At 48.8% G+C, this 17,999-nt stretch overlaps 1 protein-coding gene across 11 annotated transcripts in view; it reads right to left on the bottom strand.

Moving 5' to 3' along the window:
• Positions 1–17,999, bottom strand: part of ANK1 (ankyrin 1) — a 210,362-nt gene that overhangs the window by 70,689 nt on the left and 121,674 nt on the right. For all 11 annotated transcript variants that reach the window (XM_045588856.1, XM_045588857.1, XM_036456825.2 and 8 more), the window contains exons 3-5: positions 5,740–5,838; positions 1,112–1,210; positions 395–493 (exon numbers count right to left, since the gene is read on the bottom strand). In XM_045588856.1, the coding sequence (XP_045444812.1) occupies positions 395–493; positions 1,112–1,210; positions 5,740–5,838 (297 nt within the window). The remainder of the gene's footprint in view (positions 1–394; positions 494–1,111; positions 1,211–5,739; positions 5,839–17,999) is intronic.

Raw genomic sequence — 17,999 nt, 5'->3', positions numbered from 1 at the left:
CAGGATCAGCGTGAATTAACTTGTCTGAGGGTGCATCGTGGATTCATGGCGAGAGACTTTCTCATTAAGGTCCAGAGCAGACCTGTCAATCATACGCAGCTGCCCCACCTCCCCACACCCCTGTCCAGCCTTCAGTGTTGGTTATAGTGGAAGCGACATGTTAGACTCTGATGTCATTTCTCTGCTATGTGCCTGGGCGTTCCCCAAGGCCCACGGCTCTTTCTCTTCCTGCCTTGCAGAGCCCACAGCAGCCAGGAGGAGTGCAGGCACCTGAAGGTCACAGGCACTCACTGACACAGGCTGCACCTGCAGCCAGGCCTTAGGAACACACGCCCCGCAATCATGTCCGACCCCTGGAGACTTCCAGCATGAGGCCACTTCCCAAGGTACTTACTTCTGTGGCTACATTCTGATTAGCTCCATTCTCCAGTAGGAACTTCACCACTTCCAAGTGATTCTCTTGTGCTGCCATGTACAGGGGTGTGAAGCCTTTCTGTAAGCCAAGGGAAAAGTCATTGCACGCCACCCATCACAGTGAGAGAGGCTAAAACCAGTGCAAAAGTCTCTGGTTTTGCACTGGTTTAGCAAGTTAAATTGAGGACAGGGCTCTCACCCCCTGTTCTCACCCAGCTCACATGGCAATATCCCCTCCGTCTCTCCATGCCTAAAAACTCATTGCCCTTTAAAATGCCCATTGGGATGATTATAAAGGGCCACAAGGTGGGCACGATACTACATGGAAGTCTGTGTCTGCCCCTCGTCTCCATCAATCAGCCTCTCCCACACACTTCGCCTCTATTTTCACATGTCCCAGACCCCTACACAGCTTCTCTCCCCAAATGGGTCACCACTAAATATACTATCTGGCTGGTTGACTGAACAGGGTCGAAGCCCACCATGACCAACCACATCATGCTTAGAATGCGTAGAAGTGTAAAAAAAAAAAATACTAAAGACGCCTTCTTCGTTGCTTGGAGACATATCACTAGCAAAATCTAGACTCGGCTGTGCAGCGTGTGCAGGCCAGTAGCCAATGTGCCCGCGGTGTAACAGACACACAGGGGAAGAGGGAAAGAGCGCCCTCTAGCGCAGGGACCAGGGAGAGCCACACCTGGGACTGGGCGTTGACATTGGCGCCGTAATTGACCAGCTCCCGGACCACCTCGTCCTGGCCAGCGAGGGCGGCGATGTGCAGAGCCGTGTTCCCTTTCTGAAACACACGGAGAGAGAAGAGGAGGTTTCCCACCACGCCTTCACATGTGGCTGGTTTTTTTGTTGTTTGTTTGTTTTTTAAATATATTTTATTGATTTTTTACAGAGAGGAAGAGAGAGGGATAGAGAGTTAGAAACATCGATGAGAGAGAATCATCAATCAGCTGCCTCTTGCACACACACTACTGGGGATATGCTTGCAACCAAGGTACATGCCTTTGACCAGAATCAAACCTGGGACCTTTCAGTCCGCAGGCCGACGCTCTATCCACTGAGCCAAACCGGTTTCGGCAATATGTGAATGTTAAAGGTACAGGAACGAGGATACTGTTTGGGGGTGCGCAGTGGCTTTCTTGAAGGTCAAAGGGGGCAGACAACACCCCTGACCCACCATCCATCCTGCGATAGTGCTGAAAGCACAAGAGGGACATTCCTCCTGTTCTCTGTGGAAAACTAACGCCAAAGAATAAGAAAGCCAACTTCTTCTCAACACTGATGGGCTGCGGGCAGGTGCAGCGTCTTGTCCCCTGCTCTCAGCCAGCCTTTGCAGGACCCACCCCGGCAGTGTGCCAGGCTCGAGGCCTCCTCTGGACTTCCAGCGCCTCTGACCTGTGCCTGCAGGACAGGGGGCTCTGTGGAAAAGGAGGCCAGAAGATCCTATAGGCTCAGCGCCCCGGATGCTGTGGCCCACCAAGCGAAAGCTGGACCCATGTAAACAGAGGGAATGAGAGAGGAAGAGAGGGAGTAAAGTATCAAACAGAATAAAAGGGGGAGAAATCATATCGTGGGAAAGAAGAAAAACATGAAATCCATGGGGAAGAATAAATAGAAAAAAACCTGACAAAGGAAAATACAAAAAAAAAAAAGATTACTTGAAACGTTAATAAGTACATGTTATGAACAAGTGTTCACCAAATCAGAGAGAAGAGCTGGAACGAATTGACAGTAGAAGAAAGCGAGATACACAGTGGTTTTAATGTCAGCTTTTTAAAAGCTAAGAACCCACAGCTGAGTCTAAAAAACCAGTGGGGTTCTGAGGAGGCAAGAGGAACACCCAGGTTTTCTGATTGGGACTCTTCCAGGTATTTCACAGGAATTCTTGGACGGATGGCCTTCGGGTCCAGAAGGCTCTGTGGGTTCCAGGGTGCCAGCCTCCCTGCCCGGCTCCTTCCTGCCTGGATGTCCTGGGACTGGAGCGTCAGCGCTCTCTCCGAGGATGACTCACCTATGTGTCCCCACTGGCACCCACGCTCAGAGAGGCAGGCAGGACAGGCCCCACCTGACAACCTCTGTCAAATAGGGAGGGGTTGGGGAAGGGGGACGGGACCACAGCTGGACCCTTCTGTCCCTCCACTACTTAGGAGCAGAGATCTCATCGACCTATTTTTTCCTGGTTCAGGTGGTGTCGAGTTTTTAACGATGCTAGGCTGTCCGTCTCAGGAAACTCATGCCCCTATAAGCCGGGACTTTAGACCACTTCATGCGCTTTGGCCGTGGCTCCTGGGAGAGAAGCGTCCTCGTCAGGGTGGAACTGAGCAGCAGGGGGCCTAAGCTCTGTGGCCACCCAGTCTCTGCTGCCACAAGCGCCCCCAAGTGGGGGAGGCGGCCCCACTACAAGTGCCCTGGGGCTGGGGAGGGGCTCAGATCTTTGCCTCTGACCCGTGCCCTGCACCAGGCAGGAGGCTGCTGCTTGGTGCTCCCCAAACTTGTCTTTCTGCTGTCTCCTTAAGTCTCATTTGACAAACAAGGGCGTTCTTCCTCAGATACCCATCAGAGAGTCAGTGCCAGAAGCGAATGTACAGGTGCTAATGAATCCTATTTCATAGAAGGCCACAGAGCCCACGCTTAGAGGCCCTGGCCCTTGGGTCCGACACGCTCGCTGTACGAAGTGGGGCAGGACCGTTGCCACCAGGACCTCCTCTAGAAGCCAGGCCTCCGAAGTCCAAGCCTCCCCATTAGAGGAAGGAGGCGCATTCGCTGGGCGCTGGCTGGGCACGTGTGTGGCGGGCACGCGTGTGGTCAGGCATGGAGGGGCAGAGATCACCGCTTCTCGGGCTCCTCGCCCACAGGACGCTGTGTGGAAAGTTTCCCTCCCCTGCCCCTTCCCGCCAGAAATCACTCTACCACAGAGCTGCCCGCCTACACCGTGAAGGGGAGCTGGTTAGACGGGGACCCTGGCTGTGGATCTGGGCCCACGTCATCTTTGAGATCGGGGCTGAGGGCAGCACTGGTAACAAATAAAAGCTGAGGGAAGCCGAAACCGGTTTGGCTCAGTGGTAGAGCGTCAGCCTGCGGACTGAAAGGTCCCAGGTTAGATTCCTGTCAAGGGCATGTACCTTGGTTGCAGGCACATCCCCAGTAGAGGGTGGGCAAGAGGCAGCTGATCGATGATTCTCTCTCATCGACAGTTCTCTCTCTTTTCCTCCCTGTAAAAAACCAATAAAATATATATATATATTTTAAAAAGCCGAGGGAAGACCCTGGGAAGCAGCCTGTGCACACACAGTGAGGCTCAAGAAGGCCCCTGGCCCTGGGCCAGAAGTCACAGGCCTTGTGTCCCCTGCCCCTCCCTCATACGAAGGAGCACACCCCTGAGGTGCAGGAAGGAGGGCTCAGCTACACCTGCCCCACCCGGGCCCACCGTCGCCATGTCCAGGGCCTCCGGAGCCCGGGGACGGGAGGTGGCCCAGGCAGCGTGGGTGGGTGAGGGGAGGGACAGCGCTGCTCCCGGGCACCCCCAGCCCAGATGCCGAGCTCCAGCCTCGGAGCGGTGCGGGCGGCAGGATGCGGGGAGAATGCATTTGTCTTTTGTTTTTACAATTCCTAAGCCCGGTTTAGAAAACTGTATCGGTTTTAGCTTTTTATTCTTTTCTAAACCTTTCCCGGGCTTGCGAGGCCCGTTACAATCCCCCGATCTGCACGACTGTCTCAGCCCACGGTTTCAGTTTCACCTTCCCCCCCCACCCCCCCTTTCCCTCCGGATGGCATTCGGAAACCACGCTGACTGATACCATTTCTATAAATAACAAAGACACGCCGCCGAGGGTTCGCTTGCAAAATAACAAATAAAGGGGGGAAATTCGGAAAGAGCAGAAGTGCTGAAGCACAGTGTTTCTGCAGCTCCTGGGGGGATGCCAGGGAAGGCAGGCAGCTCCGGCCCACGCAGATGGCACGCTGCTGGCAGCCAGGTGAGCGAGAGCGTGGGAGAGAGCACAGTTGACCCTCCCCCCCCCCCCCCCAGCAGGAGCAGGGCAGACACAGTGGGTGTTTGTTGAGGACTTCAAGAGCAAAGTGCCCGCACACATTCAGGAAGAGCAGCTGTGTCTGTTTCACCTGTGAGATCTTCCCGCCTCCGGGAAGTGACATGAAAATTACAGAATTTTATCTCGAGAGATGATTCTACCTTCATAATATTTGGGTAGTTCACTTCCTAACCACAAATTATATCTGTTCTCCGCACAGCGCTCTTCTGAGTCTCTGCTGGAGAGGCGGCAGAGCGTTTGCTGCCTGGGACTGAAATGGAGGCCGATGGATCAATAGCAGATGGAAGACAAGAGGCTGGAGGGGGAAGCCCAAGAGAAAAACCACGGGAATCGACAGAGGAAGGAAGGAAAGAGGAAGCAGGACTCGAGTTAGTGAATCGGAGGCAATTTTTTTTTTTTTTTTTTTTTTTTTTTTGCTTAGTTTCGTGTTTCCATGTTGGCTGCATCCTGCTTACTGAACAGCAAAGATGTATGGATAGAAGAAATAAAACCGAGTTTGCAACCTGTAGATGCATTCGTCTCATGACTTTGGTTTCTGGACGGAAGCCACCGGTGTTTATAATCGATGGCTACGGAGAAGAGCAGACGCTGGGAGAGGTGTGACTCAGCCCCGGGCCGGTGCGTCCCGGTAAGAGAGAAGGCTGTGTGTCAGGAGAGGAGACAGCCTGGGGCTGACAGATGGATGAAGACTTGCTGAAGAAGGTAGGTGAGAGGTCTCTGGACCCTTCCGCAGCCCTCAGGGCCAGGCATTTCGTAGACTACGCTATCTCATTTCATTCTCACGCCAACCCTGCACCTGAGTAATATACTCTCCATTTCACAGATGAGGAGATGGAGGCTCTTCACGGGCTAGGTTGCTCAAGGTCACAGAGTAGGTTGCTCAAGGTCACAGAGTCGGAAGTATCTCAGGATGCAGACCCAGGGCACCTGACTGTGGGGCTCACGATGCTCTCAGTCCCCGTATTCGAGTCAAGGACCCTGAGGAAGCACGAAGCCACCAGAGCATGGAGTTTACTTTTAGGTTGATAGTCTAAGATCCGGATAAAGTAAAGGCCTCCTGAATCTTTGCAGAAACAGGAGCCTGTGACTTCAGGGACTCACAGAACCAGGAAATGATTGGGAAGACAAGAGAACATCAGAAGGATGCAAACATGGGCTCAGGAAGGGCTGTTTTCCATGCCAAGGCTTCGAACAACACCTGAAGGACCCACACATTTGAGTTGTCAATGTAAGGCTTCCTCACCTCCCCCCGCAAGAGACGTACCTTGGTTGTGGTTTCTAGAATGATCTCTTTGTGCAGAAGTTCAACCACCATCTTCACGTGGCCTTCTTTCGAGGCCAGGTGCAAGCCGTTCAGCCCATTCTGTAAAGAGCAGAGAGGCAGGGAGGGTGTGGTTAGTGGGACTGTGCATCCTGCGTGTCCTGCTTCCTTTCGAAGCGCAGAAGGGGAGAGCTGGAGGGGCCCTGAGTGGTATCAGCTTAGGCCACGCAGGGCTGGGCCAGCCTCTGCGAGCAGCTCTTCTGTAAGAGCATCAGATAACAGGGGAGCAGGGAAAGAGGGGATAACAACAAGACCAACACCCCCTCGATATGAATTGAGTGTGGGAAACTCTCACAAAGCCAATGGATGACCTTGAAGTTCAGATCTTGCCCAGGCTTAAGGCATCCACTTAATAGAAACGGTATAACCTCAACCCCCTCGTTCATTCATTGTCACGGCAGCAACCAGAAAAAGGAAAGAGGCAATACCAGTGCACCCTAAACATGAGCAGAGCTAGATGCCCATTTAATAAAATAATATATTTTGAAAGAAGGGCATATGAAAATTAAATGCCACCAACCACCTACCTCAAAAAAAGAGTTAGTATGAAAATCGCTTCTTTGCCACCTTGCCATTCAAACGTGACCAAAGCTGGCAGTTACATTGTAGGGAAAAGGAAGAAAAAAAGGGAGCAACCATTTTTCCATGTCCAATCACCAGGCCACCAGGAGCTCTCCGGAGCCAAGGACAGTTTCAGCTCTCCCTGGGGAAGCTGCTTCTGCGCCCGGAGAAAGCAGCCTGGCCCACGTGCTCCTATCCCTCTCCTGCTTCCCGGTCTTCAGAGACCTGCCCTTCGATGCTTCCAAACTTCCTGGAAAAAGCTGACTTCAAAGAGCGCTGCTCAGAGCCACAAATTATCCTGACAACACGACGGAACTAATTCCAGTGCACTAAATTTCATTTCCAACGGATGAGTAGATCTTGGCTCCACGGAGAAAATGGTTTTAGTCACGAAGCAATCTCCATCCTGACATTTGTGTCTCGCTCCTCTCCTGCTCCTTCCCCATCAACAGTTCTCACCTCTTCTCCCATCCCTCCTTCCTGCTCCTGTTTTGGTCAACTATGTTCTAGCATGTTCCTTTCCCAGAAGACAGAGCCTGGCCACCATGGTGTAACTTGAGGGGTCCCTTACTCATCTATCTTCAAATATCTCCACAGCCCCATCACAGGTTCCTGAAACTATTAATACTATTCTCCCTTTGTGTCAGGACGTCGTTTCCAGGAGATTCCTGTTAAAACCAAATATTCTAGCCAAAACCGGTTTGGCTCAGTGGATAGAGCGTCAGTCTGCGAAGGGTTCCAGGTTCGATTCCGGTCAAGGGCATGTACCTTGGTTGTGGGCACATCCCCAGTAGAGGGTGTGCAGGAGGCAGTTGATCGATGTTTCTAACTCTCTTTCCCTCTCTCTTCCTCTCTGTAAAAAATCAATAAAAATATATTTAACAAACAAACAAAAAACAAATATTCTACCTGGGGATGGTAGTGCACTGGCCCTTCACAAATTAGTCCCATTGCTTTGCTAAAACCAGCGAAGGAAAGGAATGAGGAATTGCTGAAGCAGAGACCAGCACAGGTTCCCGTGATGGGAAATGGAAGGTGTTTGCAGATCTCTTTGCCTCGGATCCTCAGACAGGGTAGCCAGAACAGGTGCCCTGGATGCCAACGAGAAGAGTGGGCTCCGAAGGGAACTTCACCTACTTCCTATTCGGATCAGACTCCACCCGCAGTGGCCAAATCTTTTTGCACATCAGCAGGGACAGCCGCACCAAGGCGTGTGGGGGTGAGGGGCAAGAGGTGGGGGTGGGTGACGGGAGGACACCTTCACCTAATAGCTCCCCCTGCAAATGGGATTTCCTCCTTTTGGAGATTCCAAACACCATTAAACACAGCGTCCAAATCGGTGTGAATTATTCACACCCCAGTGAGAATACGCTTATCAGATGAAGTCTAGATCAAAGCCAGTTTTGATAACAGAAAGGGAGAAAGTGATTGAAGGCAAGACAGCAATCTGTTAGGACAGGAATCTGGGGAAGCGTGGAGACCATTGGGCTGAAGGAAGCCAGTTCCCCTCAAAGCAATTCGCAAAACACAAATTCACTGAAAAGCAATTTGTCAAGTGACTCTGCTCTGGACGCCACTTCTCCAGCTCTGTGTCCTTAACTAGCCCACCACCACCGCCACCACCTCCAGCACCTCTACCCCCCTACCTCTCTACCCCTCCCCCACTCCACTCCCCCACCCCCACCCCTCACGCAGGTCTGCACTGGAGTTTCTCCCTTCCCGCGTACTACGATCTGCAAAGCGCCTTATCTAGCCGGTTCTGGCGCTGAGCACAGCATTCTGTGATTACGTGGGACCTGGGGTGGCGTTTTTTTAGCTGCAGGAGCCTGGGCAGCTGCTGCAGGCGCTTATCGCAGGGGACTCAGCTGTGGCAGCAGCCAGTGTGGCGGTGGGTGCTGACGGCGGGGGTGGGGTGGGGTGAGTGGGGTGGGTGGGGGAATTCTCATGCTCACTTGCACAGCACAATTATTTTCCATGAGCATTCTTGGTTGTGAATGCCTCAAAGGAGGCAGACTGGCAAATCTAGAAGGAAAGCACCTCAGGCTTACTGCTACTGCTCCGGGAGGCTGGCCCTGGAGTCTGGAGCCAGTGTCAGGATCTCACTCAGAGGGGATTCTAGACAGACTGTCTATGCAGAGCATGGAAAGGGATATTAGAGGCCCTGGATGCTGGGAAATCAAAGACCAGAGAAGTCAAATGATGAGCTAAGGTCACACAGCCTTTCTAGGGCACAGCCACACATAGAACCAAGCTGGATTTCCCAGGAAAAAAGAGGGTTGGGGGTCCCCTCCAGGTTGGGGTCCCCCCCCAGGAACAGGCATGTTTCTTTTTATCAGATGATGAAAGCATGCTTCCCCCTTTTTATTACCAGGCAGCTGCATCTCTCATAGTTTCACTCAGCTCCCATCCGGTCCTGGCTCAATGTTCTTCCTTCTTTATGGTTTTAAATTTTTTCTCACTTTATTTTCATGTGTTTGTTTTCAACAGAGTCACCCTCCATTACTTTCAAGTCTGACGGTGATGATCTGAATCCAACGTCCTCATCACCTGGGCCCAGCTACGACAGGTGTGTCAGGCCCAGGGATTCGTTGTGGACAGTCACACAGGAGCATCGTTCCGACAAACATCTGTCTCAACTACAGTGTAGTCACAGCAGTCACCTCATGCTGAGCACTTCCTCAGTCTGATTCATGAAGCAAATGTTTGCTGAGAATCTGCTCTGTGCCTGGCACCAGGCTAGAGATGAATAAAACACGAACCCTTAGCTTTAAAGAACTCACTTTGGCGAAGGAAATAGATGCATTAAAAAAATAAATGCGAAGCCACGTGAACATGCCCCAGACGGCCTGCGTAAGCTGCTCCGTCAAGGAGCTGGGGAAAGCTTCGAGGAGGCTGTAGGAGGCAGCATCTACACAGCCAGGGCTCCAAGGTCATTAACAGTGGCAACACGCAAAGCCGTGCCCGAGTTTAGATTCTAAACCCAACGGGTAAAATTTTAGAAACCATGCTCCCGGCCTCGTCAAGTGCCTTCCTCTTTCTTCCAGGAAGCATCTGAATTCAAGGGATGCCCAGCTCCCAACCTACTGTAGCGAGTTTTCTCCAGCAGCGGGCCTCAGCGGGAAGCTGGCTGGCCACCATCCAGTGGCCGACACCGCAGAATGCCTGAAAGCTAACACACTGCACACGTATACAGAGCAGCTTGTACAATGATCTTATTAGATGCATAGCTGGTCTACACAGGAGATCACCTACGGTACCAAAGGAGTGTTTCATGGATAAATACTGTATTTAATGCTCATTTTTAAAGTCTATTTTTTTATTGCTAAAATAAGAAGGGGGACAGGAGAACAAGATCTGTGAGCTATTTGCTCTTAGCTGTAACTATAAAAAGAAGGTGAACTATAATGTCCCACCCCTTCAAAGCCAGGATCCAGCTGTCTTGTTTTAGTTAAATTAAGTTGTTTTTTGTTAAAAGGCAGGCTTGCTGAGTCTTGCTTTGTATCTTTTCATTTATGCTATATACCAGTAACCTTCTCAGCCATTCCTCTTGACACCAGATGGCTGGAAGTAGACAGACTGCTGGAAGTAGCTAGGGAAGGGGAGGGGGGCAGTGTGGAGAGTGAACCACACATATCTTCCCCAAATAATTGGAGGATAAGCAAGAAGGAGGTAGAGGAATATGCGAGTAAATAATTCAGCTAAATTGGAAGCAGGGGAGCAAAGTAGAAATTACTTGTGGCCATTTTTTAACCACATGCCTTTCTCAGGAAAACACCAGCTTGTCAGATTCCTCTTCCTAAAGATGCCTCCTTCTGGGTCCCAATTACAGCTATTAGCCTAGCTAATAGTGTCCCACAATTCTTGGCTGCTCTGTTCTACTTTTCTTTCTCCACTGTTTTTGTATATTTTGTTTCAATTTTGATCACTTATATTGAGTTATTTTCAAATTCCTTGATTCTTTCCTCAGCTATAAGCTTTTGAAGAAATTCCTCATCACCAAGGAAGTGGTTTTATTTTAGTTCTAGCAACTTGTTTGACTCTTTCTTATAGTATTTTATTTCTCTTCTGAAATTCCCCATCTGTTCATGAATGTTGTCCACTCTCCCCATTATACCCTTTAACATATTAATCACAGTTATTTTAAAGTCCACCTCACAGTTCCAATATCTAGAACATCTCTGAGCCTGGTTCTATGGATTGTTTTGTCTCTTGACAATACTTTTTTTTTTTTCTTATGTGTGTGTTGTAATTTTTAATTGCATGCCAAACATTATGTGTAGAAAGAGCAACCAGACACTGAAGTAAATAGCATTCACACATAGAAATGCCTCTTCTTTTGTGAAGTTTTAGTATAGCAGGGTGGGGGGTTAGGGGTGAGGGAGCTGAATCAATCTAATCAAAAGTTGACCTAGGTCTGGGTTTTGTTATTACCTTTAGTATACCACAGTCTTCAAATTCCTCTAGAGGTAGGCTGCTGTTACCTTGAACTTAGAGGAGGAACTGGGTGACAGGGTTTTTCTGTGTTCTCAGTCTCCCCTCAGCTTCCAGCTATCCCTGCATGCCTGTGCCTCAAAACGGGGTCTTTCTCCATGTTCTTGCCCCTCTCCCCGCAGGGGCATGCTCTTCCTTGTTACAAGATGCTGAGCATGTGGGGGAAAGTACAGAAGTTTCTTTTAGGCCTGGCCCAGCTTCAGGCAGGCAGGCTGTGTGCCTGGAATTTGGGTTATTTTTGTTTGTTTTAGCATTCCTTCCCCTTATTTTTACACTTGGTCTTGGGTGGGAGTTTATTGTTCTCCCTCCAGCAATAACAGAGGAGCAAGGTCTCCTTGTTGGTGTAGGATCCTGGTTCAGGATTGTTTCCTGTCCTTGCCCAGGAGTAGAGGCAAAACCCTGGGGCAGCCCTGGATCTCTGCCTGTGACCTGGGGCAGGACTGATTCCTCCCTTCCCCAGGGCAGAGGAGTTTGTTTCTACTCCATCCCATGGAGAATGAATTTTTGCCTGTGGTCTGAAAGTAAGAGAGTGTGCTTTTGCTTTACATGAAGGAAGAGTCTAGAAAGCAGGCAAGGCTTTGTCTGCACACACACACACACACACACACACACACACACACACCCGTGCGCGCCTCTGCCTCTCGCCTCCACAGTGAACACGGGAGGCTCTCTCTGGTATCCTGACTTATCTCTATATTTCTCATGAGCACCTCAGGGAGGCCTGTGGAGAAAATCTTGTCACAGACACACTGGATCACACTAGCCTCTAAGAATTTGTTTTGATTTTAGCTTGTGTGGTCACCACCTCTTCCTTCTATTCTCTGCCAATGGTGAAACTGTGGCCCTCTCCTTGGAGGGACCTCTTGTCCCTCCTTGGAATCCAGTTAACTTGGTGGCCCTACTACTTCAGCCGTCCGATAGGATAGGGAAAATTATAATATTGTACAACATCCAGCCTTTTCTCATCCGTAGGGTGGGAGCAATGTTCTTGGGAGCTTTTTACCTCCTTACACTGAGCCTCTGAGGCTCACTAGCCCCACATGATCTCATCCACATGGTTCTAATGCAGCGGACAATCCTTTAAGGTTCTTTTTCCCTTTTTTTTTGGAAAAAATCTTCATGCCAAGCACACACACCTGGAATTCTTCATCTGCCTTTGCTCTTTCTCAGGTAAAATGTCAATGGAGAGGATTTGCCTGAGAAGCAATCTGTCTGGTAGGAGACAGAGGAGATCTCAGCCAGGCGGTGTTTGTTTTAACATTTTTCAAAAGAAGAAAAAAGTCATATTCAGCCTGAATGATTTAATTTGGAGCATTTTCTTGCACCAACTGTGAGAAATTCCATTGGCAAAATACACAATTCCAGACATTTGTTCTCAGCAAATCATTCTTCTGTTTAGCATCTGATTGGTCCAATTACACTAATTGATTTCTAAATGTACAAATACAGTAGACATGTCATAGGAAATTTAACTCTTACCCTGTCCACAGCATAGGATGGATTCAAATAGAAAGGATGTGGTACCCTAAGATCTATGTCTTTGAAAATTGCAAGAACATTTCAAAAGCCGGTGCTTACATTCTTGAGCAGACAAACAACCCTTGCATTGCCATTCTCACAGGCATTTATTTTACCTGCAAACACAGCCTCCATGGACTGGCAAACTCAAGCTCTGAGCTGAGGACTTCAAGGCTCACCTGCCCCCTCCCACCCAGCATCCCTGACACTCATTATTTCAGTCCACTACCCAACAAACAAGAGATGACAAGAAAGGAAAGAGGGAGTGACCATCCCTACGGTTGACTATATAAGGAAATGAATTAAGCAGCTAGCAAAATCACTAATACACCAACATAAATATTGATTTCTTTCCCCAAATTGCCTGCACTAAATTTTCAGCCACAACAGAAATGAAATCAAAAGTGAATGAGAGTTTTCCACTTTTTCCTCTCTTCCTTTCCTCCCCTCCCTCCCACTCCCAGTTCAGGGATGTGGGCATCTGAGGAAGCAGGGCTGTGAACCAGCGGGTTCCCTGCAGAGGCTGGGGCAGAAGTATGTCTGGTGTGTGAAAAAGAGGAGGGCTACACTGGTGTGGCTTGGATATTGTAAATAAATACGTAGAGGATGATGCTAATTAGTAGGAATTGGGTTTCTCACTGTTCGTAGGGACGCACAAACCTGGAAAGAGGAAAGGCTAGAAAGAAACCTGAGGTGTCAGATTTGAATGGGAAGTATTGGCATACTGCCATGGATGTTTAAAATGCATGTGCCTAGATAGATGTAGAAATAGGTACAGATGTGTGCGTACACGCAGGCACATGCTGCAACCAGCAGCAATGGGCACATCCAGTGACCAGATTTTGGTGTCTAAATATCATCCTCCACTGAAAGGAACCTTGGGAAAATGGCTGATCCAGGGTTGGGGCAGGGAAAGTACAAAATGGCCCTGGGGATGTGAGGGCGATCTGGCTGTGACATCTGTCACCCCATTGATCGCCAGGGTTGATTCGGCTGATCTGGCTGGCTAGGCGGGTGTCCCCCTCCTCCCTCACCGATCCATGTGCGTCCCTCCCGAAGCTGCGCGCTCGGTCGAAGAGGACGACTTTCCCCCCAGAGGAGAGGACCGGTCTTCGGTCAAGGGTATATGAGTAGCTGTGCTCCCCTGCTAGAACCTCCAAACAAGCTCTCAAAATGGCCCTGGGACAACTTGTGCCAAAAAGTAAGAACATGCTCCAAGAATGCTGAAGACACATCGGCGAACAAAGAAGCCAGATGACTGAAAGGGCTCCTATTGGCTTAATTAAGCTTTGAACATCAAAATGAAAAATATGAGATTACTACAGGTAGAAATAAATAGGGTGAGTGGGGGAGTGCACAACAAATCAATGAGAGAGGAGAAATAGCTTAAATGTGGACTAAAAGACAAACATGGAGAATCACTCTTTGGAATCTCATAGTGGTTGTTAATATGGGTAGAAGACAAATGAATGCCGAGGCTAGTGGCTGGAAATTTGATGAGGAAGAGGGTATTGGCATTACATCAGAATATCCCCCCCCCCCCCCACACACACACTCACACACACATACCCCCAACAAAATACTGATAAACTACAAAGGGAAAAAAATTCAATAATTATATAGTAGAAAAACCTAGTAGACACCAACTTCACTAGGTGGTCAGGGCTAATATCAGGAGGGGTAGAAAGGGAGCATAATTTTGGGGGTATTCCTACCAGAAATGCACTGCCTTAGTTGGGTCATAGGAAACATCAGCAGATACAATGGAGGTTCAAGTTATGGAATGGAAGACTGTCATAAACATGAGAGACAGGCAAGGGCTGGGAAAATGAATGAGACACGACAACTGAGCACAGTGTGTTCTAGATAGACGCCTGCAAAAGAGGGGATTAGAGATGGAGATGGAGATGGAGATAGAGATAGAGATGCATAAAATAGAGATAGAGAAAATAGAGATAGAGATAGAGATAGAGATAGAGATAGAGATAGAGATAGAGATAGAAGGAGAGTTTAAGGGGGAAGAATGAAGGAAAAAGGATGGAGCGAGGGAGAAAGGGAGGGAGAGGGACAACAATCTCTCATTGTTGGGATGGCCAGCAAACATTAATGGAGTCTTGGATGGTTGTGTTAATCAATGTTGATTTCCTGATCGGAAGGCTAGTAGGATAGTTATGTGGGAAAATGTCCTTACTTTTGGGTGATGCACACTGAAATGTTTAGGGTGATGGAGAATTATATCGTATATAGCACATGTGTCAAACACAAGGCCCGCGGGCCAAATCCGTCCCGCCAGGCCTTGCAATGTGGCCCGCACCGCGCTGTCATCACTGCACTCCGCTGCGTTTCCATCACAATGACAGTTTATGACTGTTCAGTAAACCATTCGGCCCGCGATTTAGGCTGGATTTTAGATTTTGGCCCCTTCTCTGATTGAGTTCGACACCCCTAGTATATAGCTAGCTACTTCAATAGTATATAGATAGATGATAGAACAAATGCAGTAAAATGGTAACAGAATCTGGGTGAAAGAGATGTGGGAGTTCTTCGTACTGTTCTTGCAACATTTTTATATGTTTGAAACTAATTAAATTTTAAAGAAGAAAGTAGGAGAGAGTAGTGGTGGAAGAGGCAGAGGCAGGGTGTAACTCTGGGCTCTGACTAGGGCCGTAGAGGATGGGTGGCCGTCAGGGTTCTGCTTGTCTCAGGACTCGGAGCCAAAGTGAGGTGCTGAGCAGACATGCCTCCTGTCTAATGGAGAGGTGCAAGTTTTGCCGGAGTTCAGAGGTTATTCCAGGATGAAAACAGGAGAGCAGGAGAGCAGCCTACAGCCCCACGTGGGAACCAGCTGATGGGAAAACCTGTCTCAGAGGGCAGGTGTCGGGTTCTGCAGGGCCATCCCACCTGCAGCCTCTTCCTCACCCAGACACGGCTGGCTCCGCAGGCACTGCTTGGTGGGCTAGGTCTGCTAAACATGTATGATTCTGGGAGCTAACGGACCAGAAGCCAGATGGACTGGAGCAACTGCCATAACCCTGGAGGAAAAGCATAACTTACCTCCTTTGCCAACCTGCCTCTTATCCAGGGGTGGGGAAAACAGAATAAGAAAAGAAACAGAGAAGAAAGGACGAACTCGGAAGGAAGAGGTGATGCAGATGGAAAGGAACAAGACCGGATCCAAGCACTTCCCCTCCTTTGTTTTATTGCGATCTAAGTTTAGACCCATCCAGGTAGCTCTTAAGACTCATAGTTTACTAGATACTTTCATGAGGAGGAAAGACACTCTAACCCTTTTCGTTGGCTATTTTTTAAAAAAAAAGAAAGGAGCCCACGCTATTCCAAAGCTGTGCAAGGAGATGAATCAACCCCAGATCACCTTCCCTCCACTCTGTTAGGAAACCTGCACAGCCTCCACGCTCTGCGAAGTGCCAGGGCTCAGCGCAGATCAGCTGCAGGGCTTGGGGCCCTTGGGGAGACTGGAGGAGGAAGTGTGAGCTCAAGTTAATGAGAGAACGGGACTTTGAAATTCAGCTCAGCAGCTAAGAATATCTCCTATGGACTAGAAACCGTTTCTATGTCCGAGATCTCGGTATTCCTCTAAAAGGAGAAAAAGAGCCAGGCCTGCAGAAGCAGGGCAGTGGGATTTGGGGAAAAGCACATCAGATAAGGAATCAAGGCCTTTTAACTATCCTCCTGACCAGTCCTCCTCCTTTCATCTCCCAAACATCTTCCAAGTATTAGAACTGCTCTACCTCCTAGCTTCCTCTTCCTTCCACAATTCCAGAATAAAACAACGTCACTGCTCCCAGGAACCAATTAAGATAAGCTTGTAGAGATGCACAGAAAAGGGTCTGACAAGATTCACACCCCACTGTTCACAGAGATTTGGGGTGCAGGGGAAGACTTCAGACTTACAGAAGACTGATATTTCTGCACAGTGTGAATTTTTAAATAACCGTCATTGATTAATTTTCTTGTTAAATTAAAAAAGTCACAAAACAATTAAGATCAGGGACATGACTGTAAAAAAATGACCAAAAAAAAACTGTATCAAGGAATTCACAATCAAATGTCAATAATCGCAGGCAGACGTACATGCGTGGTCCATTCCGATCAGAAAGCGTGGGAACTGGGTTTCACATTTCCTCTAATAACGAGCGAGGCAAACCTTCCTCCAAGGCCCAGGTCAAATGCCATTTTTCTCTGGGACATTTCCTGTCCCTCGCTCTTTGGCACATCATACCCTATTTCCAGCCCCCCAAAAGCGAACTCTTCTCTCGACCATGTTCCCATGACACTTGACGACAACTCTAGCAAGGTCCCTTATCGAATAGAATTGCATCTATCTGCCCTTGTGTCTGCGTCTTTCAATGGATAGGCTTTTTGAGGTTTACAATATTATCTCGCCTTTGTATCTTAGGTCATAGCATGGGGCCTGGCACACATGTATCTTAGGTCATAGTATGGGGACTGGCATACATGTATCTTAGGTCGTAGCATGGGGGCTAGCACACAGTACATGGTCCCTAAGAGTCTGCGGAACTGAATGCACATTTGTACAGTCTGACACACACACAGCACGATCTTCTTTCTTAGTCTTCCAGGAAGAGGTATATCACATCAGGTCTCCACACTGTAAACTGACAGCAATCAAGCCATAAAAAGGAGTGGGGGGGAGGAGCACTTTCCTTGCAACATGTTCCAGATCATTCTTGAGGCTGCTCTTCACACTTTTCCTCATCCCTAGGATCCCAGAGATGTCCCCACTGTCATTACAACTGGACGTCTTCATGTAACTGGTCATTTAACTCTTCCTTTACCATGAAGAAGGGGATAGGAAACTGATTCCAGGAAAGTGGCTCAGGGAGTAAAAGGCTCTGCTGCAAGTCCCAAGTCCACCTGTAGAGTGCAGTGTAGAGACTCAGGCCGGGAGTTAGGAGACCCAGACTCAGACTCTAGTTCAGGAAGACTCTTCAGCTCTTCGCCTCTCAGTCTCACTGGCCTCACTTGTCCTGCTTCTGCTCTGTCCACCTCACATATACAAACTGAACTTCTTTCCCTACCTCTGAGTTCTTTGAAAGCAGGGGATAAATGAATTTAGTCTCTAGCAAGCTGCTTCGGGCCTTGTAAGTGCTCCACACATGTTTGTGAATAGATAAATGAGCAGAGGAAGTTTTAGGTGGTCTTCTCAAGCCCATCTCATCAAACCCAGAGTCATAAAGCTCAGATGATACTCAGAAGTAACCTCTAGACCTCAGCTTTCTGAGATGCCCAATGAGAGAATTGAATGCCATGACCTCTAAGCGCTGAGAGTCTATAATTTGGAAAGGGAGCAATTATCACAATCACCAGAGCCTCGGAAATCCTGATCAAAAGACTTGGCATCTGGTTTCTGCAGAAAAGATTACTCTCCAGCAGAAACTATTGCTACAGGTGCTCCATTTATTAGAAATGCCGAAAACCCTTTACCTTCACGATCAACAAGTACCCAGCAGGGATGGGTGCATGTGGGAACTTAGTCAGTAAGACTAGCATGGCTTCGCATGCTTTCCCTGGCTGTGTTTTGGCGCTGGAAGTGGTTTATGTTTTTGTGAATATTCAGATGCTCCAGCTTCTGGATGCTGCAGTAAATATTG

This window comes from Pipistrellus kuhlii, unplaced genomic scaffold, assembly GCF_014108245.1.
Source record: "Pipistrellus kuhlii isolate mPipKuh1 unplaced genomic scaffold, mPipKuh1.p scaffold_m20_p_3, whole genome shotgun sequence".
NCBI lineage: Eukaryota > Metazoa > Chordata > Mammalia > Chiroptera > Vespertilionidae > Pipistrellus > Pipistrellus kuhlii.
This window is presented reverse-complemented; position numbering and strand designations above follow the sequence as displayed.